A 24,108-nucleotide genomic window follows, 5' to 3' on the forward strand; every position below is an offset into this window, starting at 1 on the left:
TATTGCTGAAGGAGACTGAAAGCTAGAGAAAGCTTTGAACTCAGGATTTGTTTAGCTTTTTTAAAAAAAAGCCAAAAGGAACCATTTGGAGTTTTTGTTGTTGTTTTTAAATAGAGGAATTGACTGTCAGCATTCCATGACCTCAAAGTAATTCTGGAGGGGAAAGTATGCACCCCCACCTCCCTGAGAATGTAAGTGTCTGTGTCTGACCTCAGTGCATTGTTACTAAAGTAGGAAAAGCCCACATTCCAGATAAAGGTTCTTTTTTTAAAAGGTGTGAAGGAGGGCAGAGGGAATGATTTTAGGGTTACAGCCTATTTCCCCACGTCAGTTTCATATCTAGTGTGACAATTTCAGTCAGACTGGTGGCAGACACTGCCTTTTTCAGTAGAGTAAACTGAGATCTGGATGTTGATCCCAAAATGCCGTTGCAGTAGTACAGCACTTTGAGCAGACAGATTCGGTCCATGGATAACCTGTCTCAGGCAGTGAGCTCCATCATGACTGGGTTTTCCTGTGTTTGGGGTGCCAGCATGCTCAGGGTTTCATTCATTTTGTAGTTATTGGCTGAAAGTGCTTCCATTTACAAGGCTCTGTGCTGGACACAGGCTCTATAGCTAGTTATGCATTTGCTTAATTACAGATGGGACCAGTACCGTAAAGGAGACTGCAGGTTCTCTGAGCGCATGTAAGGGTGGGGCTAATTAAAGTTGGGTAGGACATGGAGGGTGGGCAGAGTAATTTTGACAATTTGTGAAGGATAAGTAGGAATTTTTTTAATTCCAGGGATGAGACCATTATCTGGTAGTGTGGAGGCTAAATTGGAACATTGTATTCCTAATCATTCTCCTGCCCATGTGGCCTCTAATCTCTCCTTTTATTCCACAAGGTTTTTTGGGTTTTTTTTTTTTTTTTTTTTTTTGCACATGTGATTTTATCTTTTTTGGAATTAAATAACATACAGGCTATTAAAAGTCAGGCATCAGGGGAAGGCAGTCCTTATTCCGTGGGAGAATTAAAGTCAGAGTACTGTATTTGTACAGCCACTTTGTCATCTGTAGGAACTGTAGTGACCTGGCTTCCTTTGCAACATCATCGACCCCTTGGATCGGGTCACAGTTAGTTAATCATGCAGTGTTCTCTCTGTTGCAGAACATGAGCCATCCCACTGAGAGCTGGCATGCTGTTTCTGGAGAATATACATTGTTCATAGCAATAAAAAAAATTAAAAAAAAAAAGTTTTCTGAAAGTGATAGGTATGAGTAACTAACTGTAAATCTCTTCAAGGTCTCATTACAGACAATTGCAGTGTGTGCCTCCCGACTCAGCCCCACTAATACCTGCTTTTAAAGAAACTGCTCTTTTGCTGCTATAACTGTTTCCATTTACATAACCTCTGTTCCCTCACCTTTGTATGTTGATTGCTTTTGTAATGTGACTCTCAGATTCACTGTTAGGTAACCAAATTCCCCATGAAAATGTAGTTACTGTATCTTTACTTAAAAATGTCTGCTTTAAAGGACAGTCCAAGGAGATGCCCTTGAAATGAAGAATGTTGCATGTGCTGAGCCCCCAACATCCTCTCTTCTCTCAGGGCTGCATGGGCTGTGCACATGGGAATGATAGTCTATGTATAGTGATCCTGTGGGTCTGTGAGTTATCTGCAAAAGACCCACCTAAATTGAGAATTCCACATAAAGAAGTTTATTTTTCACTGGAGACTTCAGTTTACAATTAAAAAAAAATTTTTTTTAACTGAAATAAAGCTATAACTTTGAAATGTTAATGATGCTGGATGCCCTCAGGCTTTATCTCTCATGGTTTCCTTTAGCATTCCACACATGGGTTGGAGGATTGGTAACCCAGGCCTGGACTTTGGTCCTACCCATTTGATTTACCAGGTTTTTGTGGGTCCATGCCCTGGTATACAGAGCATGTGAGGACTGAGTAGAGGTGACTCATTGGTTGCAAGTGATAACATCACAGTTCTAGTCATGCTTGTTACTTAGAGACTTTCATTTTAGTTTCAAAAGCCAAAGACCACAAGCCAACATAGGCAGCGTGACATGTGGAGAGTAAGAAACCTAGCTATTTGTCTTGGTATTAGACAGAAAGTGGTCAGAATTGGACATAATCAACAACATTCCTCACCACAGCAGTGTCACACAGGGTTGTAGCTGCCCCACCTGAGGTTCACTCTGTTGGGACTTTCACAGGTGTTCCTGTTCCTCACATGTTATCAGCTGTTCTTCTATCAGTGGCTTAATGTAATATGTGTCAGTTATAGGCATGTTGTTGTTGCTGTTGTTAAGCATTGTCAAGTCAGTTTCCACTCATTGTCTTACTCTTACTCTATAGAGGGTTTCCAAGAAGCGGATGCTGGGTTTAGGCCTCCAGTCTGTACCCTCCAGCACCACACTGGGCTTGGTTCCAGAGCACTACAGTAAAACAGATGGTTTCCGAGGGCATATTAGGAGTCCTGGTGTGGCGCTGTAGAATAAGCACTGGATCACAAGGTCAGTTTGAATTATAAGGTTGGCAGTTCAAACTCACCAGCCGCTCCTCAGAAACCCTACATAGAGTTACTATGAGTCAGAACTGACTCAGTGGCAGTTAACAGCGACAGCAGGGCATGTACAAGTTCTGATTCCGTTATACTGTGATCCGTTACATCTGCAGGAGCATTATGGAAACGTTTGAACTATTTCAATAATTAACAAAATGTCCTACAGAAACATGAAGTGAGCACATGCTGTTGGAAAAATGGTACCAATAGAGTCTATTAACACGGGTGTCCACGACTCTTCCATTACTAAAACAGTGCAGCCTCTGTGAAGCAGTCCAGTGAGGTGTCTGTATTTTACTGAGATTTGGCATACACCCCCAGGGTGAGAGGAAGTCAGCCGGCCCTTCTGTTCTGTGATTGAGAATGGCTGATGTCTTGGTATGCCAGTGTCTCATGGGATCCTATACATTCTAGGGCTTTGTTTTGATTATCTTGAAAATCAATTACTTAGTATGTATATGTTAGATAAAAAGAGATTTGCTTGGTCACTTCTTATTCTCTACAGTGATTATGATTATAATCTTAAAGAACTCGAGAAAAATATCATAGCAGCTTTTTAATGAGAATTAAATCAGGGTAACTCTATACAGAGTTACTATGGGTAGGAACCTACTCAATGACACTTAACAACACAACACAGATTCTAATTTGTCCCTCTCAACAAACTTGTTTTGTGTCGTGGAGTCGGTTGTGATTCATGGTGATCCTGTGAAGGGTTTCCAAGGCTGTAAATCTTTGTGGGTGTGGAGATCTGAGTGTGATGGTACACACAAACCACTGATCCTGTGGTTCTCAGCTCAGCATGTAACCCAGTTCTCTCCCACAACGAGACTCTGGGATCGCTATTCTCTGTATTCCATACAGATGAGGAAACTAAGGCCAAGCAAGTAAACAAAACTGTTGAACGTCACACCACGAAAAAGTGGCAGGGCTAGAATTTGTTCCTAGTTCTGCAGGCTTCAGAGTCCATGTCCTGAGCTGCTCGTTTTTCAGGAGGAGGAAAGGGCTCAGAGAGTTAGTTCACATTCCCGACTTCACAGCAAGGTAGTATCCTTGCTCAGTGTGGAGCCCTGATGTTAGATTCCTAACTATTCTCTTTGTTGCCTTCTCCCAGGATGCAGGAAGCCAACAGATAGGTTTCTTACTTGGAAGCTGTGGAGTTACTGTCGCCTTGACTAGTGATGCTTGCCACAAAGGACTGCCAAAAAGCCCAACAGGAGAGATACCACAGTTTAAAGGTAAGCCAGAGAGCTCCTGAGAAGTCACTACTTCTAAGTTCTTTATGCAGAGAGACTGGGTCTTCATTTTCAGAAGAGTATGCTCTACTGCAGGAAGTATGGTAACACAGTGGTTAAGCACTTTGCTGTGACCTGAAAAGTTGTTGGTTCAAACGCCTCGCCCCACCAGGTCTGTGGAAGAGATCCTTTGTAGTCTACTTCTGTAAAGAGTTGTTGTTGTTATTGTTAAGTACCGCCTAGTAGGTTCCAACCGACAGCAGCCGGATGAAAGATTTCCAAGGAGCAGCTGGTGAGCCTTTGAAATCCTTCAGTGCAGTTGTACTATTCTCTGTAGGGTCACTCTTCACCAGAATTGACTTGATGGCATTGGGTTTGGGATTGGGATACAATATATTGCATCATTTCCAAGGCACACATTTTTTAAAATTTCACATTTCTGAAGTCAGGACAAGTCATATAATGTATGGTTTGACATAATTTAATAGCCAGTTGTTACTAGTACTTTTTTTGTTGGTGTTGTCTTAGATTTGATAAAATAAGTTAAACACCAAAGATTCATTCCAGCATGAAGTGTTGTTGATAGTATACGGTATAGATGGAGAGACGTAACTTCTTTTTCAGGGCTATAAAAAAAAGTTTGCATATATACTTTCTGGGTGCTAACTTAAAAACAACTTGTTATTTTATCTCCAAGGTTGGCCAAAACTATTATGGTTTGTCACAGAATCTAAACATCTCTCTAAACCGCCTCGAGATTGGTTCCCTCACATTAAGGATGCAAATAATGACACAGCTTATATTGAGGTAAGTCTCACATGACCTTCTTCCATTAGCTGTAGATTGATATGTTGGGAATTGAGTCACATGCATTTGTGATGGTCACACAAGCTCCATAGGTAAGGAATTCAGAGCACCTTCAATGACTAAATTCAAAGTCACACCACTAGCAAGTGGCCAGGCTAGAATTTGTTCCTAATTCTGCAGACTTCAGAGTCCATGTCCTGAGTTACTAATAGATAGGTATCAATTGCTTTATTGCCTCTCAGCAACACTTTTTCATGATTTTCTGTCTCATTTTAGTATAAAACATGTAAGGATGGAAGCGTACTTGGGGTGACTGTGACAAGAATTGCACTGCTAACCCACTGTCAAGCCCTTACACAAGCTTGTGGCTACACAGAAGGTATGGACAGATCTCCTCCCTCCCGCAGTGCCGTGTTGTGTTCTCGTTGAGGCAGTGTCTCCATGCAGTGTTGCTTCTGTTAAATATTGTGTTGGCTAGGAATGTTTTAATAGAAAAACCATGTCATTTCCAAAAATAACAGTAAAAGTAGTATTGAGCTTATGCTTAATTCAATGAAAAGTTAATAAGTTGAAATTTTTTGTTAGTGAATACCGTAGTGTTTAACCCAAACTTTGTCTCTCATACTTCGGACATACTATCAGGAGGGATCATTTGCTGGAGAAGGATATCATATTTGGTAAGGTGGAGGAGGGTCAGAGAAAAAGAGGAAGACCCCCAGCGAGATAGATTGGCAGAGTGGCAGCACCATTGGGCTCAAGCATGACAACAGTAATGAGGTTGGCCCAGATCAGTCAGTGTTTCATTCTGTTGTGCATAAGGTCTCTATGAGTTGGTACCGACTTGATGGCATCTAACAACAATAACAATATACAATAAAAGTACTGTGACACTGTAGGATAAGCACTTGGACTGCTAACCAAAAGGGTTGGTGGTTCAAACTCACCTTGGAAACCCTATACACGGTTACTATGAGTCAGAAGTGACTTGACACTGAACAGCAACTACAGACATTTAAAAAAAAAAAAGTACTGCCAGACAACTTTGAAAAACTGTCCCTTCAGAGCACCCCAAAACATTTCAGTTAGAATGACTGAGAATGGTGTCATCAGCTCCCCCCAGGTGACTGGCTACAACAGTTGTGAACAATTGGTTTTCACCCATGTATCTTCTTTCACCTGCATTAGATGATTATGGGAGAAAGAGTGTGACTGGGAAGTGATTATGCTTATAAGCACTGCATTAGACAGACAACAGGGAGGCTCAGACCACATAACTTCTAAGTACCTTATGACTTGAAGTGTCCCAATAGTGTGTTCTCAGCACTGGCCTCCCTGTCTGGTACCCAAGGATGCTGTTGGTGACATCCTGTCACTTCAGGTTAAAAGGAAGTGCGTTGGCTTTTCTTTTTTCTACTCATTCTCATTCACTTTCTTTCCCCAGGCTTCTGTCACCTCCTTTGTTTATAGCACATTGTTGTTGTTGTTATGTGCAGTGGAGTCGGTTCTGACTCATAGCGACCTTTGTACAGGGTTTCCGAGGCTGTAAGTCTTTATGGGAGCAGAAAGCCTCATCTTTCTCCTGCAGAACAGCTGACCTTGCGGCTCACAGCCCGATTCGTAACCGCTACGCTACCAGAGCTCCTTTTATAGCACATTAGTCTTGTGAAAATGGTCACTAATGTTTGGACCAGACACTTACACCCATTAAGAACCTTGCTTCTTATTTGTTAATATGTTTTCATTTTTAATTCAGCCATTTCTTACAACCTCCTGATCTGTATCTCTAACTTTAACTTCTTGAAAGTCCAGGCTATTATTTGTGAGAGGTGGGGAGGGAATATATATGAGGGGCCTTCAGAAAGTTCAAGGAAAAGTACCATTTTTCCATGCATTTTTTTTGAAGCTCACTTATATATTCATGCCTTATTTCTCTCCCCCCCCCAAAAAAAAAACTTTTATAAAACAGAATGCAGTCTATAGCCTTCGAGAATATTTAATTTTCAAAGTCCCTCTTCATGCATTCCCACCTTCATGTTTTATTCTTTGAAGGGGAAATAAGGGACACAGTACTAAACTTTTGGTGACCGTTGCAAGAATGAACAAGGGAAGCATACAGGATGCAGCATTCATTGATAAATACCTAGGGAATTCACTGTCAGGTGGCACTGGAGCGTGTCCACGATAGCTGAAGTCTACAACCTTGGTTGACAAGACTTCAAAAGGAAGTTGTCCGTTGTTCTGGCTGGATCTGTGGCTTTGCTTCCACATTCTATAATAGTAATTGTTTTCAAGTATAATTTCTAGTTGGAGTTTAAGACAAAATTGGAGAAATTGTCTTTCCTTTTCTTTCTCTTTTCCTTTTTAGAGGTTCTCTCTTCTCTCTCCCATAATTCTTGAATACTTTTCCATTAACACCTTTCTGAATTCCCTTTGTTTCCTTTACTATCCCAGTGCCACCTTTAAATACTTGTGATAGCACAACATAGGCCAGTGTATTTCTGAAAACTGATTATCGTCTTTAGATCTAGCAGGGCATGCTGGAGTCCAGGCTGTTTTCCTTTCAGGGGAGATACAGAAAGAAAATGGAAAAGTAAATACATAAGAGAGAGGGATAATTTTATGGTGTTACAGTTTTTGTTTTTTCCTTACATGATGGAACATTCATATGGAAACAATTTTCAGAAGAATAGTCAGCATTTTCTAATGAATCTGATTGGAGGCTAGAGTACCCACAAAGATAACAATGAAATGATATTTTTCCCAGCTCCAGTGTTAACCCTGATGTTCTGCTGGATTTTGTTTGTACTTTGGTCTGTGCTGACCTTTATTTAGTAAACATCTTTTATGTATTTTTGTTATACAGCTGAAACCATTGTGAATGTGTTAGATTTCAAGAAAGATGTTGGACTCTGGCATGGGATTCTGACAGTAAGTATGATGTTTTCCTTCTCCCTTTTCTCAATTTACCTTTGAATGTGCTCAGTGTTCTAAATAAAATTATGATTTGTATACAGTTGGGTAAGTTGTATATCAGTTTGTGATATCTGCTGCATTACAAAGACAAAAATTGTTACTGTTTCTAAGGCTCAGATAATACAGCCCACAATAACAACCTCACTGGTTTCAGCAACTCCTTTTTTTTTTGGACTTTTTATTGTGAATAGATTGAAGGTTTACAGACAAGGTCATGAGTTTTGCATCCAACAGATCATATACTTGGTTTCATCTCAATGATTGCAACCCCTCCATGCTGCAACAGCAGTTATTCTGGTTCCCTCCCTGAGGTTCCTATTCCCATTCCACTCACCTTCCTGTCGCTTCTCAGCTCTGCCCTTAGTTAAATGTTACCCTTTGATTTGAACGACTCTGACATCATTCATAGGGAGCCTATCTATGGCTGAAAATAGGGCCTTAAGTTTGAGTTCCTTTCCATACCTGAAGGAGGGGTCAAGGGCTATAGATAGTGTCACTTTCCTCCAGTCTCTTTCTGACCAGTAAATTTGGTCCTTTTTTTTGTTTTTTCTTCTTTTAATAATTTAGAGATTTGTTTTCCATGTTCTACCACTTTATCCAGGACCTTCTAATATGATCCTTTTCAGAGCAGTTGGTAGTGGTAGCCTGGTACCATCTAGCTCTGGTCTCAGAGTTCATTTTAGTCCATTGCACCAATTGATTTCAAGCCTTTTCAGTTCTCATCACTCTTCTTCTGCACATTGTGAGACTCATAGCTGCATCTTAGATGGTCCCTCATGAGCTAGTAAGATCCCAGACGATACTCACCAAAGTAAGGTGTAGACCATTGTGTTTGTAGACTTTGTTGTGCCAAATGACAATGGTGTCCCCTGAGATTATGGTCCTGAGCCCTCAGTCAGACCCAGCACCTCATTGTCTTAAGTTGTTAGATAATTTCTTAGAAGTTTTCATCACAATGCCCAAGCAGCTACTTTTTTGAGTCATTGAACTCCTAATGCCCTGAGATTATAATAACCCCATTGTTATTGTTAATGCTGTTGTTGTGTTAGTGCCTTTGAACTTTCTTGGCTTTAATCTTTACAGAAGCAGCTTGCCAGATCTGTCTCCCACTAAACTGCTGGGTTGGGTCGAGCTGCAGTCTCAACAGTTGAACAATAGGTTTAGCATTTTCAAAAGCATGTATATGTATAACATAACTACTTTGAGTCTCTGCATGTCTGTTTCATGTACAACGATTTTCACTTTCCTTTTTTCTTTTTAATAGTTTTATGCTGAAATTTATAACTGCTGAAGTAGAAAAATCTAATATTTATGTATTTTTTTTTTTACAAGTGATGAGATCATCAATAACAGAAAGTAGGGCTTGCTGTTTCTTGATAAGGTATACCTCATGTTTGAGCTTCAAAAACCGGCACCAGCTTACTTCTTTCTGTTAATACCATAGATGAGACCATAAATATCGATGGACAGCTGCAATGCCAATACGCTAGTGCTGTGGTGTTCAGTGGAAACACCACCATGCTTAATTAATCATAGAGAAACTCCAATAGTAACAGTAATAGTAGCTTTCTGTTAGAACATGTCCATTCTTAGAAGTCCAGCCCTTCCATTTACAACTCTGTGACTTTAGGCACGTCCCATAGTGCCTATTCTCAAATAATGTCTTTTGATAAACAAAACAAACAAACATTTGATGACTGATGAATTAATGGGTCAAAATACCTTCACATCTCTAAACCTCAGTTTTCCTTTCTGAAAATGAGAAGATTCCTTATCCAACTTGATTGCTGTGTGAATTGTGTTGCTTACTGTGAGCTTGAGGGTGCTGTGAGTTAAGGTTCAAACGTCCCAGCAGCTCCATGGGAGAAAGATAAGGATGGATGTCTGTTCCTGAAAAGATACACAATCTTAGAAACCCTATGGAGCAGTTCTACCCTATCCCATATTGTTGTTGTTGTTGTTAAGTGCCATCGAATCATTTCCAGCCCATAGCAACCCTGTATAGTGTCTCTGAGGAGCAGCTGGTGAGCTTGAACTGCTGACTTTGCAGTTCAAACTGACTTTGCAGTCCAGCGCATTAACCCATAGTGCACACCAGGACCCTATCCTATAGGTAGAAACCAACTCAAAAACTGTGAGGTTTTGTTTGTTTTAATGGTTAATGAATAGCTAATACAGGGAGTGTGGTGGCTCTGTGGACGAAGCAATGGACTGTGAAACACAAGGTCAGTAGTTTGAACCCACTAGCCACTTCAGTTCCGCCTACAAAGATTTACAGCCTCAGAAACACTAGAGTGAGGGTCGCTGTCAGTCAGTTCAGACTCGATGGCACTCAACAACAAGAAGCAACATTTTCATATTTACAATGTTACAGTTTCAGTTATTATGTACTCAGTAACAGAAAGTTAACATCATTGTTAATACTGGTTACTATCATTGTGAGAAACTCACAAATTGTTTATAGAGTTATCCATGACATTCTTGCTATCAAGATATTTGTAATATTATAACCTCCTCTGCTGAGTTAATTTGTTACTATTGTCACTTTGTTTGCTTAGATTCATCTGAGTTGCTGCCTGTGGTGAACTCAGTAGTCTGTGAGTCTCTTTTACCACTTTCTAACCTGGCTCCCATTGAGTCCGTTCTGATTCACGGCGACTCTGTGTGTTAGAGTAGAACTGTGCTCCATAGAGTTTTCAGTGACTGATTTTTCAGAAGGTTGATAGGCCTTTCTTTTGAGATGTCTATGGGTAAACGTGAATCTCTAACTTTTCAGTTAGCAGCTAGGCATGTTAATTGTTTGTACCACTCAGGTACTTCTCTCTAGCACAAAAAAACATCTCTGACTAGATAGCAGTTTCCAGTCTTGTGTAGCATCAGGGTGAAAGATGTTCTTACTCTCCCCCAACACAGAATGGGGAGAAAAGCAGAAGAGGGGCTAGGGATGTGGACTGGGGAACCTACAAGTGCATTCTGGTCAGCTGGCAGACCCTCCTCCTAGAAAGGAAGATCTTTTCATTTCATTTTTATTTTGAGCTTCTTGAATTAAATATTGGCTCTACATACTGGTCTTGTCCCCTCATTCTTCTTCTACCCTGCATATCATATTAAAATACTAATATCCTCAAAATCAAATAAAAATGATTTTATTGACTATTACCATGTTAGAGTCCCTAAAAGTCACTCTGCTTTGCTAGTGCAGTCTGTCCTCTGGATCTCTGCAGTTGTGTAAATCCTAACTAGAGCAAGTAGCTTTTGTTGTTACGTGCTGTTAAGTCCGATCTGACTCATAGCGGCTCCGTATAGAGTTTCGAAGGAGCAACTAGTGGGTTTGAACCACTGACCTTGCATTTAGCAATACAATGCTTAGCCAACACTAGGAGTCCAGCAAGTAACTGGCAACCATTTAAATATTTTGCTCATCCCTTTTAAAGAAAAGGGAGCCCTGATGGCACTGTAGGATTAAGCACTGGACTGCTAGCCACCAGGTTGGCAGTTCAAACCCACCAGGGTCTCCATGGGAGAAAGATGATGCTCTCTGCTCTTGTCAAGATTTACAGGGTTGTTGGGAGTGGGAATCGACTTGATGGCAGTGGTTGTGGCTTAGGATCACTATGAGCTAGAATTAGCTCCGTGGCAGCGGTTGACGTTTTGAAGACAGAAATTGTTTTGAGTCCTGATCTGCATTCGCAAAGCTTGATAGAAGACTGAGAGTGAGCGCAACAAACTTTCTAGTATTCCTTGGTATCCTCAACATAACATTTAATTAAAGAAATGTATTTCATGAAACAAAATATAGCATAATATAAACAGTTAAACTTCAAGAATGTGAAAGGCTGTTGAAAACTATCGTTCATGATCATTCAGCTAGACATTTTATTTGAAAAAAGGGTTCAGACTTAAACACTTTAATTCCATCAGCAATGGTTAAATAAAGGCAAAAGCAGAGACCTTTAGCAGTACTTTTTACTATAACAGTCATTTTACTTTAACTTTCTTTTAAAGGGTCATACCAGGATTCGTGTTGTGATAGGGTTGAATGTTATAAGTATCAGAAGTCCATTGACCCTCAGAACGCTTGGTGGTGTCACAAACCCCTTTTGCATGCATCATCCGAAAAGATGATCACTAGCAAGGGGTGTCATGTTTGATAACGTAGAGGAACAAGGAAAATGAAATGGATCAATGCCATAGCCACAAGAATTGACTCAAACTACCAGCGATAATAAAGACGACCCAGGGTGGGGTAGCATTTCGTTCTGTTCTGTATGAGGCCCCTGTGAGTCATGACTGACTTGATGTCAACTAGCAATGACTTGATCCTCACCTGAAGCACCTAGGTGAACCCTCACATGTTCTTTGTTCTGCCTGCTGGGCTTGCAGCGATGGCTTTTCCACACTGTGGAGGAGATGGGCTTTTCCTGCTCGGTTAATATTCTGCAAGCAGTATGTGATGACATCGAGGAGTAATGTGGTGTGGTGTGTGGTGCTGTAGAATAAGCACTGGACTGCTAACTGCAAGGTCGGTGATTCAAATCCACCAGTCACTCTTTGCAAATCCTGTATTAGGTATTAGTGTTGTTATGAGTCCAGACAGCACTTAATAACAACAGTGTGCTTACATCTAGAGCACGGGTAGTGAAGGGGGCTGCTCACTGCAAGAAGGGCATTTCAAACCCACCAGCCAGTCTATGGGAGATAGATCAAGGCAGTCTGCTCCCATAAAGATTTACAGCCTCTGAATCCCTTAAGGAACAGTTTCATGCTGTCCTACAGGATCGCTGTGAGTCTGTTTAGATTCAGTGACAGTGGGTTTGGATTTGGGGGTTTTATGTTTACATCTGTGTGTGTTTATTCTATTCTGATTCCAGAGTGTCATGAACATGATGCATGTCATCAGCATCCCGTACTCCCTCATGAAGGTGAACCCCCTGTCCTGGATACAGAAGGTCTGCCAGTACAAAGGTAAGACTGTCACATTCAGATGGTCCTGGGCATCTCCTGACAGTTGCTTTGGTGACATCTACGTTTATGAGGGAACCTCAAAAGCCCCCTTATATGTGTGGTGACTCTCACCCAAGATTATTTACCATTCCCTCATTAATCATGTGATTTGTTTTAAATGTTTGATGGAGACACATGGTAACCTCCTACTTTCTGGCTTTCTTTTTAGCCAAAGTGGCTTGTGTCAAATCAAGGGACATGCACTGGGCATTAGTAGCACACCGAGATCAAAGAGACATCAACCTGTCCTCTCTCCGAATGCTAATAGTGGCTGATGGCGCGAATCCCTGTAAGTGGCCTTTATGTTGTTATCCTGAAAGACAGGCACAGCATGTAATAGAGGTCCTCACTTTTTAGGTTATATTTCATTCTCTGTGTTTTCTTTTTTGTTTGTTTGTTTTTAAGCCTTATTAAGAAATAAGATCTTTAAAATAATGATCCAACAGTATTATATAGCCTTAAGATACATGCTTAGGAACATAATAGCTAAGAACTTAGAATTTGGAGACACAGCTCTGGGGTGAAGTTCTGGTACTTTTACTTCTTGATTTTACAGAGAAAGTTGCATATTTTAATCCTGGTTCCTGAGCTGTGGAAAGATGCCTTTACCTGAGGTTTCATAATAATCCAATAAAGAAATTTCTGTGTGCATTTCCTAGGCATGGTATTAGTACTCAAGTGTTCTTAACCTCTGCTGTTTTATACTTTTTACTAATTTACCTTATCAAGAAATTGATTTGTCATTTTAATGGGATTACATTATCAAATCATATAGCCAAACACACAGATAAAATAAATGAAGATTCCATAGAATACTATAAATGCACCTTGAGAAATATTTCAGTAAATTGCAGCGAAAACACAGCTAGCTTGTTTTGTGAGAAACTGTTCTCACAAAGAATGAAGTGCTAAATAAAAGACTGAAGCCAAGTCTTTTTAAATAGAATGTAGAGTGGTTGTTTCTGACCACATTTGCAAATTGTGCAAGATACGCATTTGTAAATGAAAGCAGCAAACACTTTGGGTAATGCCTGATATACAAAAGTGGACTTGCAAAGAGATAATTTAGTATTCGTTTTAAAAATGATTCTTCCATTTGTAAAATAACTCCGTAAGTCATGAGCTCTTTTATAGCTACAGAATGCTGTGCCTTGCAATACAGCAGGGTACGCTTGTATTTAGAAATAGTTTGGCTGATGTGTATATAGTAATTACACTTGAGTCTCCTCGTTCTTGTTAACATAGAAGATAGTTTTTTTTGTTAATTTAGATTTGCCCATTTCTTAGTATATGCCTATTGAAAATGATAGAATAAGTTTCAGGAAAAGCCATAAACAAAAAGTTTTTATCAGTCCACAATAATCTTTTAGGTATAAAAGTTTTATTTAATGTTAACTATTGAATAGTCTTCCCTTTTTGCTGCAAGTTTGAGAATACTGTCTTTTTCCATTGTAACTTATGTGATAAATTGTATTATGTGATACTGTATTGGTGGTAGTGGTGGTGGTGTGCCACCAAGTCCATTCAAATGCGTAGTGACCCTGTATAGGGCTTCCAAGGCTATAAATCTTAACGGGAATAGAAAGCCTCAACTTTCTTCCATGGAGCAACTAGTAGATTTGAACTACTGACTTTGCAGTTAGCAGCACAGCTCATAATCCACTATGCTTCTATGACTCCATCATATTGTATTGTTGTTGTTGTTGTTGTTGTTAAGTGCCGTCGAGTCGGTTCTGACCCATAGCGACCCTATACAGGGTTTCCGAGGGTGTAAATCTTTATGGGAGCAGAAAACCTCTTTCTCCCACGAAGCGGCTGGTAGTTTCGAACTGTTGACCTTTCGGTTCACAGCCCGATTCGTAACCACTACGCTACCAGAGCTCCTTTGATATTGTATTTAGTGATGTATACTTCAGTGTACCTTAAGTGATCAGTTATATTTAAATGAAGTTGCTGGGCAACAACTGACAACCCCTTTTATGCCTAAAATCGGATTAAAAATATTTTATATCATGGAATATTTTTTAATAGATTGCATTGCTTCATTGGTCTGATTGTTTTTCCTGTCTGACTTTTTCACTCTAGGGTCTATTTCTTCCTGTGATGCATTTCTCAATGTCTTCCAAAGTAAAGGTCTACGGCAGGAGGTCATTTGTCCTTGTGCCAGCTCACCAGAGGCTCTCACCGTGGCCATCCGAAGGTATCGGGTGACATTCATTAAAGCAGACAGCTTAGAAAACAGCCGTCATTAAGCAGCAAAGCGAGATCTGGAGATCATACTACATATAGTTAACGCTTAGTGTGAGACTGAACACAAGATCAGTAACCTTTTTCCTATACATGGATTCTACTGAAATGGTTAGATTCATCAGTTACAAAAACACTTTCAATCTCTATAGTTTCTTTGTAATTTCAGAGTAAGTGAAAATATATCTACTGGTATCTTGCCCTTTGGTAGAGGAATCGTATTTAATTTGCGTGTCTCAGTCGCAGATTTCCTTTGCAAGTGGAATAGAGTAAATGGTGGCTGAAGTTAGTTATATAGGAAAGAGCATGTGCCCTTTAGCATACAGTTTTTATGTCAGCCTTGTTTTCTGTCTTCTGAAATACTACATATATTGCACTATTAAAAACACTGGTTTTAGTGAGCTTTTGAGTAGCTGGATAGCACATCAAAGGGGGATCCGTGGCCTGTGATAGGCAGCTTTCCCCCAGCATGGACAGTTTCCTAGGATGCTGTCAGTTTGCCTGAGCATTATTCACAGTGTCCTCGGTCACAAGTCACTCCAGCATCACAGCCTGCTTCAGAGCAGCAGAGTGCTTGGGAAGGAAGTGGTTTGGGAGATAGAAGCTATTATTCTGCCCAGGTGAGAAGATGAAAAGTGTTCCACACAGTCAGTAGTCTCAAAAAGAGGTACCAGGGAGGCCTTTTTGATCATCATTATCACATTTAGAGTTAAATGTTAAATGTTTTTTCTGGTCTTGGTTGTTCACACCATTCATGCTAATGTTGTTGTTGCGTGCAGGTAAGTTACTCTCACACTCATAGAGACCCCAAGTAACAGTGTAGAACTGCCTCATAGGATTTTCTAGGTTGTAAAATTTGTGGGAGCAGATCTCCAAGCTTTTATCCCGTGCAGCAGCTATGTGGGTTCAAACTGCCAAGCTTTTGGTTAACAGCCAGGCACTTAACCATTGTGCCACTAGGGCTTCTTCCACATAATATAAGGATGAGATATTTGTATAATTTAGATATTGAAACTTACCACATGACACATTTTTCAATATCTTTAGCTTTTATCTCGTAGTACAGAATAAGTGCTTGAGAGATAGTAAGTTACTATTTTATAATCTGTATAACTTCACTTGGTTAAGAAACTAAGTTGTCATTGTTAATGGGATTTCATTATCAAACTCTGTACTAAAATAGCCAGAAAAAATAAATCATAGTTCCACAAAATGCTGTGCATGTGCCTTGAGAGTTAGTTCATTAAATGGGAACAAAACCCAGGTATGTTGTTTTGTGAGAAATACCTCTCACAAAGAGCGAAGCAAAGCAGAGTATTTTAAATAGAATGTAGAATGTTAGTTTCTGACCACATTTCCAAATGGTGCAGTCTATTTTGTAAATTGCATACACTTTCCTAAAACCTGATTATATTTGATTTCTTGTAACCCCATTTGTCATGGATGACATAAAAATTTTAGTGATTAAGTTCTGCTCTATATTACTGAAATACTTGGCTTCCTAAACATACTCAATAGAAGAATGTTCTTAAATAAGAAGCCTGCTAATGCTTCAAGGTGCTTGTGCATGTAATCTTCACTGGACTGCTTGGTCAACATTCTGAGAAACTAAAAATCTTTAAAGTATCAGGGCTGCGCCAGAAGTGGCGTGTACCCTGGCCATTTCTCATAGCCGCGGTGGCTGGTTGGATGCGGTGCAGCGTTCACTGAGCTGCGAGCCTGGCGGGCGTGTGCCGACCTCCGGCCAGGCCTTCGAGTGCCCCCGGGATCCGCACCCCTAATGCTGCGCAAGTGCTGAGCCCGTCCCGGCCAGGACGATGGTGAAATATTTCCGGAGTTCCTGGGACCAAGTGTTCGCCGCCTTCTGGCAGCGTATCCGAACCCCGACAGCAAACATGACTTGACGGAGGACATAGTACACCGGGAGGTGACCCCTGACCAGAAGCTCCTGACCAAGACCAACTGGATGCCCCGCTGGGCCGAGCAGTTGTTTCCTGCCAATGTTGCTCACTCAGTGTACATCCTGGAGGACTCTATTGTGAACCCACAAAGTCAGACCATGACCACCTTCACTTGGAACATCAACCATGCCTGGCTGCTGGTGGTGGAGGAACGCTGTGTTTACTGTGTGTACTCTGATAGCTGCTGCTGGACCGAAATTCACCGGGAAACCTGGGTCTCCTCAGGCTTGTTTGGCGTCTCCAGGGCTGCCCAGGAATTTGGTCTGGCCTGGTTTAAAAGCAATGTGACCAAGACTATGGAGGGGTTTGAATATATTTTGGCCAAGCTGCAAGGTGAGGCCCCTTCTAAAACACTTGTTGAAACCACCAAAGAAGCCAAGGAAAAGGCAAAGGAGACGGCACTGGCAGCTACAGAAAAGGCTAAGGACCTTGCCAACAAGGCAGTCACCAAGAAGCAGCAGCAGCAGTTTCTGCAGCCATCCTGGATTTCCCAGCACCACCACCGCCCCACACCAGACAATCCAGCTCCACCCCTTCTGACCTATCCCCAATGTGCTTTCTTATTAAAAATCAGCTTAAAAAAAAAAAAAGTAAAGTATCAGAAACAACTTTTAATTGTGATTGAAACAACAGTTAAAAGTCTGAAAACAGTTTAAATCGATGAGGACTTAACTGTACCATTAACCAGAATCCAATATTCATTTTGAAGATTGATGACCTGTTATCCTAATAAGAAGCATGCTATGAATAATCTCCTGGAATTTATATTTGACCTTGGAATATAAAATTTGCACAGGATTGTAGTGGCAAATTTACTGTCACAGTTAGATAGGTTTTTTTTTTTTTTTTTTTAAATAGGTGTCTAATTTGAACACTTAATAATAATAGACTTTATGGCATTTGTGGAAAAATTGTATTGTCTTATAGTTTCATTTTTTCTGCACTTTTTGAAGACAGAGCTTCAGAAAGTTTAGTGGATGCTAAAAGTGTCAGGAGTCCCAGGTGTGAGCTCAGCCTTGCTCGTGGTTGCCATGGTATCAAAAATGGCAGCAGCCTTCCCTCCCACAGAGCGCTACTTCAAAGCTGGATGCTGTGATTTGTTACAGTGGCCACACCGAACTCAGACACCGTACTCACAGTTTATTAGGGACATTAACAGGTTCAGAAATGCTGAGGGCACAGGTCTTCCCATCAGGGCACCCTCTCCTTTGCTGTGCCCACAGGCAGGCCTTTCTCTAACCCGCAGTCCCTTGGCCTGGCTTCTGTTCTGCTGTGGCAATGTTACTAAGTTCTTATAGGGCTGATAAAAATGCCCACAGGACACTCCATACTGTTGTAACCCTCAGCCATCGTAACTCCCCAGTGAAGTGCCTGTAGGCATCCCACTCCACAAGTGAGCTTCCTGCCCAAAGACCTCAGCTTTACTTGATCCTTAGGCTGGGAATCCCATGTGCTGTTTAGTGCACTGACTTGTGGCTCCGTGTCACAGCTTTCTGTCCCTGGGTCGAAGAAGCCCAATGTGCAGGTATCTCAGAGTCCAAAGGACACTCCCCTCTCAATTCTGTCTTCTTGATAGCAGTGAGAAACTCATCTGCTTCAGAGATGGCTCATTTTATTCTCAAGTTAGTTTCAAGTTTTTACGATCACAATTAGCTCTATTAACAATCACAACTGAATCATACTCGGTCCGCATCTTCCCCCACCTTCTCTTATCCAGACCCATCAGGAAAAAGTGGTTTGGAAGGAGTTTACAAAGACTATGAATAGAAGAGACACTAAATAATTCATTGTCCCTCACAGGTGACCCTCCGTGTGATTCTTAACAAGTCATCTCACTCAAGGCCTCAGTTTTTTGTTTTTCTGACCAAAAATGAGAGAATTAGACTCGTCACCCAAATAAGGGAGTTAGAGTCATTGGGATAACGGTGGCTCTGTTCGATAAATACTGGACTGCAAACCACAAGGTTGACCATCTGAGTACATCAGCTGCTCAGTGGGAAACAGATAAGGCTTGTTGCTCCTGCAAAACTCTGCAACCTCAGGAACCACCTATCGCTATGAGTCAGAACTGACTTGACAACACAGAGCAATTATGATAGAAACACAGTAGAAAATCCTAGTGAGTGAATATTTTGATTTTGGGAGTCAGGATGTGAATTGTTTTTAGGTGCCATCTAGTCGACTCAGACTCATAGCCACCCTACAAACAACAGAGCATAACACTGCCTAGTCCTGAGCCTTCTGTTGCAACCATCTCATCTAAGGTGATAGAGCCTTGCTTTGTGGAAAGTAAAGAGTATTTAAAATACTTACGGATGAAGACCAAAGATGACAGCCTTCAGTACAGATTGCACTTCAGTGTAAAGAAAATAAAAACCCTTAAACTGGACCAACAAATAGCATCATGATAAATGGAGAAAAGATTGAAGTTGTCAAAGACTTCAATTTGCTTGGATCTGCAATCAACTGTCATGAATAAAGCAGTCAAGAAATCAAAAGATACATTGCATTAGCCACATCTGCTGCAAAATACCTCTTTAAGGGGCTAAATAGCAAAGATGTCAGTTTGAGGACTAAGGGGCATGTGACCCAAGTCATAGTATTTTCATTCGCCTCATATTCATATGAAAGTTGGATAATGGATAAAAAAGACCATAGAAGAATCAATATATTTGAATTTATTGTGTTGGAGAAGAATATTGAAAGTACCATGGACTGCCAGAAAAACAATCTGTGTTGGAAAAACAACAGCTAGATAGAATGCTTCTTAGAAGTGAGGATGGCAAAACTTCACCTCTCATTCTTTGGACATGATGTCAGGAGGGACCAGTTGCTGAAAGAGGACACCATTCTTGGAAAAATGGAGGTTCAGTTAAAAAGCGGAAGACCCCAAATGAGATGGATTGACACACTGGCAGTAACAATGGGCTCAAATAGAACAAGAATTGTGAGGGTGGTTCAGGGCCAGATAATGGTTCTTTATGTTGTCATGAGGTCATTGTGAGTGAGAACCAATTTGACAGCACCTAACAGTGAAATAGACAAAGTAAGTATCAGCTCTTGTATATACTGAGTGTGCCTTATGTGTTCTGTAAGGAAAGAATGCATCTGGCTTGTGATGTTCCCATATGATGGGTGAGACTCGGATGCAATACCAATAATCAGTTAAACTATCACGATATATGCAACGTGAAAGAGTAGCTGCGTACAGATTGATGGTCACAGGGACTTAGGGAGAAGCTGTTTAATGGGTAAGGGGTTTTATTTTGGTGAGCTGGGAATATTTGGAAACTGGATAGAGATAATGTTAGCACAGCCTTGTGGCTGTACTAAAGGCTATGGAACACTTATAATAGTTAAGTTTATGTTATGTGAATTTCACCTCAGTAAAATTTTAAAGGCAGTATCTGCTCTATAAACATGTACAGTGTGAGTTCATAAAACCATAGCTTGACTGGGATTGGTAGCTTTCCAGTTTCAGCGAAGACATGGCACTCTTTTAGGTAATAAGGGGAGTAAATTAAATAAGCTCTAGATTCAGTCCTTATGGGAGCTTGAATTGCTACACTTTGATCAGGGTTCCTTTAATAAGATGTAATTATATTTATTAGAGATCTTTATCCCAGGAAATTAATTGTCTTAATACAAAAAGAGCTGAGTTAGTCATCACTCCTTGCTTTTCAATACGACTGGCTTCTGTTTGCCTGACCCTTAATCGCCCCTTGACTTATTCTGTGATTTACAATCTGAAGGTGACTCGTAAAGCCACTGTACCACTACAGGACTCTAAATCAGTTTCCCACTAAATCCATCAATCAGCCACAATCGATGCACAGATAAAAATATCCCCAGATCTTTTGTTGAGTCACTTCAGTATGTAATGTTGAAGCTGTTGGTCAACATTAGAGTTCTCCCAGTGTAAGTTTCAATAGGATGCAAGGGTTTGTTACCTTAGTTCATGAGTGTTGTGAGAGTGTCATCCCAGAGAAAAAAGGCTTATGTGCCATTTTTCTTCATTACCATATGTTGCAAGTAGAGCTTGGCCTGGTGGATTTAATTAAAAAAAAAAAAAAAAATCCTCAGAACTGGACCAGTAAACAGCATCATGATAAATGAAGAAAAGTTTGACATTTTCAAGGATTCGTTTTGCTTGGATCCACAGTTAATGCACATGGAAATAACAGTCAAAAAATCAAGCCCATGCTACATTGAGCAAATCTGCTGCAAAAGACCTCTTTTAAAGTGCCACAGAACCAAGATGTCATTTGGTGTACCTGACCAAAATCCCGTGGTATTGTCAGTCACCTCAAATACTTGTGCTAGCTGGACAGTAGATGTGAGAAGAATAGATGCATTTGAATTAGGTTATTGGCAGAAACTGTTGAAACTACCTGTGCTGCCATAAAAGAAACTAAATCTGTCTTGGAAGAAGTCCAGTCAAATGCTCCTTCAAAGAAAGGATAGCAAGACTTTGACTCAAATACTTTGGACCACAAAATCTCTTATCGTTTGTACAAATTCAGTTTTGTTGTTTTTTTCCCCTGATGTTGAACTGTCATTAAAGGAAAAGGTTTTTGATTGGTAGAAGGAAAGTGTTAATTTTTAATACTGAACTGATTTTTACATTTGGAAGAAATAGGACCCTGAGCAAAGCACTAAACCTTTCTGGGCCCCATTTTCCTCATTTTAAAAATAAATAGGTTACACTAACATTTCTTCCAAGACAGGTTTTGCTATCTCCAGAATCCTCTGAGTGTAAGATTTTGTTTACTTATGCATAACAAGCAAACATTTCATCACCCTAAAAAGTTATGTCTATTCATTTTGTTTGCACTTAACAAACATTTGACCTTTCATAGGCTTGACATCTCTAGCAAAACCAGTCACTACTCTTGTTAGACTCTGGCACTTATAGAGCTAGACCATGGCTCCTAACAGGATCTTCACTCAGACATGCCAGGGAGCAGGCACCTGGTACCTAGGTGAGCCATTGTCCTCTCAGGGAGTTACAGTACCCAGGAGCACTGTACAGATGTGCTATTTCTACACCTAAAATATCCATGGAAAGAAGAAAATGCTGCGAAAGTTACAGTTAAAACAGCATGAGGCTCACCAGATTTTGTAGCAGGTGTTAACTTCTTGTCAGGAGAGAGTTTGTTGTTGTTGTTGTTGTTGTTAGGTGCCATTGAGTCGGTACCGACCCAGAGTGACCTTATGCACAGGAGAACGAAACACTGCCTGATCCTGAGCCAACCTCACTATTGTTGCCATGCTTGAGTCCATCGATACTGCCACTTAGCCAATCCATCTTATTGGGGGTCTTCTTCTTTTTCTCTGATCCTCCACCTTACCAAACATGTTATCCTTCTCTATGACTGGTCCCTCCTGACAATGTGTCTGAAGTATGAGAGACTAAGTTTGGCCATCCTGGCCTCCACAGAGCACTCTGGCTGCACTTCTTCCTACATGGATCAATTGGTTCTTTTGGCAGCCCATGGCACTTTCAATATTCTCCTCCAACACCATAACTCAAAAGCATCAATTTTCTATGGTCTTCCTTATTCACTGTCCAGCTTTCACCTGCATAGGAGGTTATTGAAAATACCATGGCTTGGGTCAGGCAGACCTTAATACAAAGATGTACAGCCTTGGAATTCCTATACAAGAACCGATTTGATGGCATTTGACAACAACAAGGGTCTTTGGGGTACAACTACTCCACTCTGCTGTTGTAGCATAAAAACAGTTGCATACAACATGTAAAATTAAGAGGCATGGCTGTGTTCCAATAAAACTTTATTTACAAAACAGGTGATGGATCAAACCTGAGGTCATAGCTTGCAAATTACTGTTTTAGAGATTTTTAAACCATGCTATTGTCTGTGACTGCTTTGCATTGTAACAGAGTGGAATAGTTGCTAAAGTAACTGATTTGTAGCCATTTAGGCTCAGAGAGCTTAACATACTTGCTATCTGGACCTTTATAGAAGTATATCTGGACCAATGCCTGCCATAAATATAAAGGAACTACCTTAACTGAAAGGAGCTCTGGTAGTGTAGTGGTTACGAATTTGGGCTGCGAACCTTAAGGTCAGCAGTTTGAAACTACCAGCTGCTCCATGGGAGAAAGATGAAGATTTCTGCTCCCGTAAAGATTTGCAGCCTTGGTAACCCTGTACAGGGTCGCTGTGAGTTGGAACCGACTCCGCAGCACACAACAACAGCAACCTTAACTGAGGTTAGCAGCCCAATTAGTAACCACTACACTAGAAGTTTGAAACTACCAGCTGGTCCGCGGGAGAAAGATGAGGCTTTCTGCTTCCATAAAGATTTGCAGCCTTGGAAACCCTGTACAGGGTCGCTGTGAGTCGGAATCGACTCCACAGTACTCAACAACAACCTTAACTGAAAACTCTCGTCAGCCTAATCCTGGAGCAGGATTCTGAATAAACCAGGAAAGGTTATTTTTCGATAGGTATGCTCAGTAGCTCCTTCCATGAAAACAAAACAAAATATAACTGAAAGTTGTGTTGACATAAAGATATTTTTCTCTTACGATTTCTTAAAACGTGTACTTGTAATCCTTGTTTTATATTCTGGCCTTCACTTTGATAAAATAATTTTTGTCTTGGTGATTCATTCAGACTGTTTGGTTTTTTTATTGAGGTACGTGTTTTCCTCACAGAGAAGTGTAATGCGTGGCCTGTCGTGCTCTGTGATGCTTTGTCCTCAGTACTCCACCAACATGCCTTTTTAAATCATTCTTAAATCAAGGGGAATGCATGTTAACACGATTCTTGATACATAAATGAGATGCAGAAATAACTAAGGTGATTTTAACCTATTTTATCAGGACACCATATTACAGTCTTATCTCAAGTATTCCATGGTTGTACACGTATGTCAAGAGTCACAGACTCAATTAACTTGGTTTGCCTCTGGTAACAGATAGTGCTGGTGGTTATATGCTGTGGAGTCTGTTCCAACTGAGAGTGACCCTGTGTAGGGATTCTGAGGCTGTAAATCTTTATGTGAGCAGAAAGCCTCTTCTTTTTCCTGAGGAGTGACTGATGGATTCAAACTGCTGACATTGCCATTTACAACCCAACTCAAAACCCACTACACTACCAGAGCTCTTGTAACGGATAGTAACAAAATTCTAATATAGCATGCCTTGTTAGTGAGCATGAGAGGACTCTGCGTATAACACTGTAGGATCAGCACTGGACTTGGAACCATAAGGTAGGCAATTCAAATCCACCAGCTACTCCTCAGAATACATATACAGGGTCTTTATGAGTCTGAAATAACTCGA

General features: G+C 40.6%; 1 protein-coding gene and 1 pseudogene across 1 annotated transcript in view; both read left to right on the forward strand.

Annotated features, from left to right (window-relative positions):
• Positions 1–24,108, forward strand: part of DIP2C (DIP2 disco-interacting protein 2 homolog C (Drosophila)) — a 631,911-nt gene that overhangs the window by 444,470 nt on the left and 163,333 nt on the right. Inside the window, exons 11-17 of the mRNA XM_006874421.1 lie at positions 3,681–3,804; positions 4,499–4,608; positions 4,885–4,987; positions 7,472–7,536; positions 12,453–12,546; positions 12,755–12,874; positions 14,671–14,785. Of these exons, the coding sequence (XP_006874483.1) occupies positions 3,681–3,804; positions 4,499–4,608; positions 4,885–4,987; positions 7,472–7,536; positions 12,453–12,546; positions 12,755–12,874; positions 14,671–14,785 (731 nt within the window). The remainder of the gene's footprint in view (positions 1–3,680; positions 3,805–4,498; positions 4,609–4,884; positions 4,988–7,471; positions 7,537–12,452; positions 12,547–12,754; positions 12,875–14,670; positions 14,786–24,108) is intronic.
• Positions 16,650–17,449, forward strand: LOC102835402 (annotated as a pseudogene).

This window comes from Chrysochloris asiatica, unplaced genomic scaffold, assembly GCF_000296735.1.
Source record: "Chrysochloris asiatica unplaced genomic scaffold, ChrAsi1.0 scaffold00276, whole genome shotgun sequence".
Lineage (NCBI taxonomy): Eukaryota > Metazoa > Chordata > Mammalia > Afrosoricida > Chrysochloridae > Chrysochloris > Chrysochloris asiatica.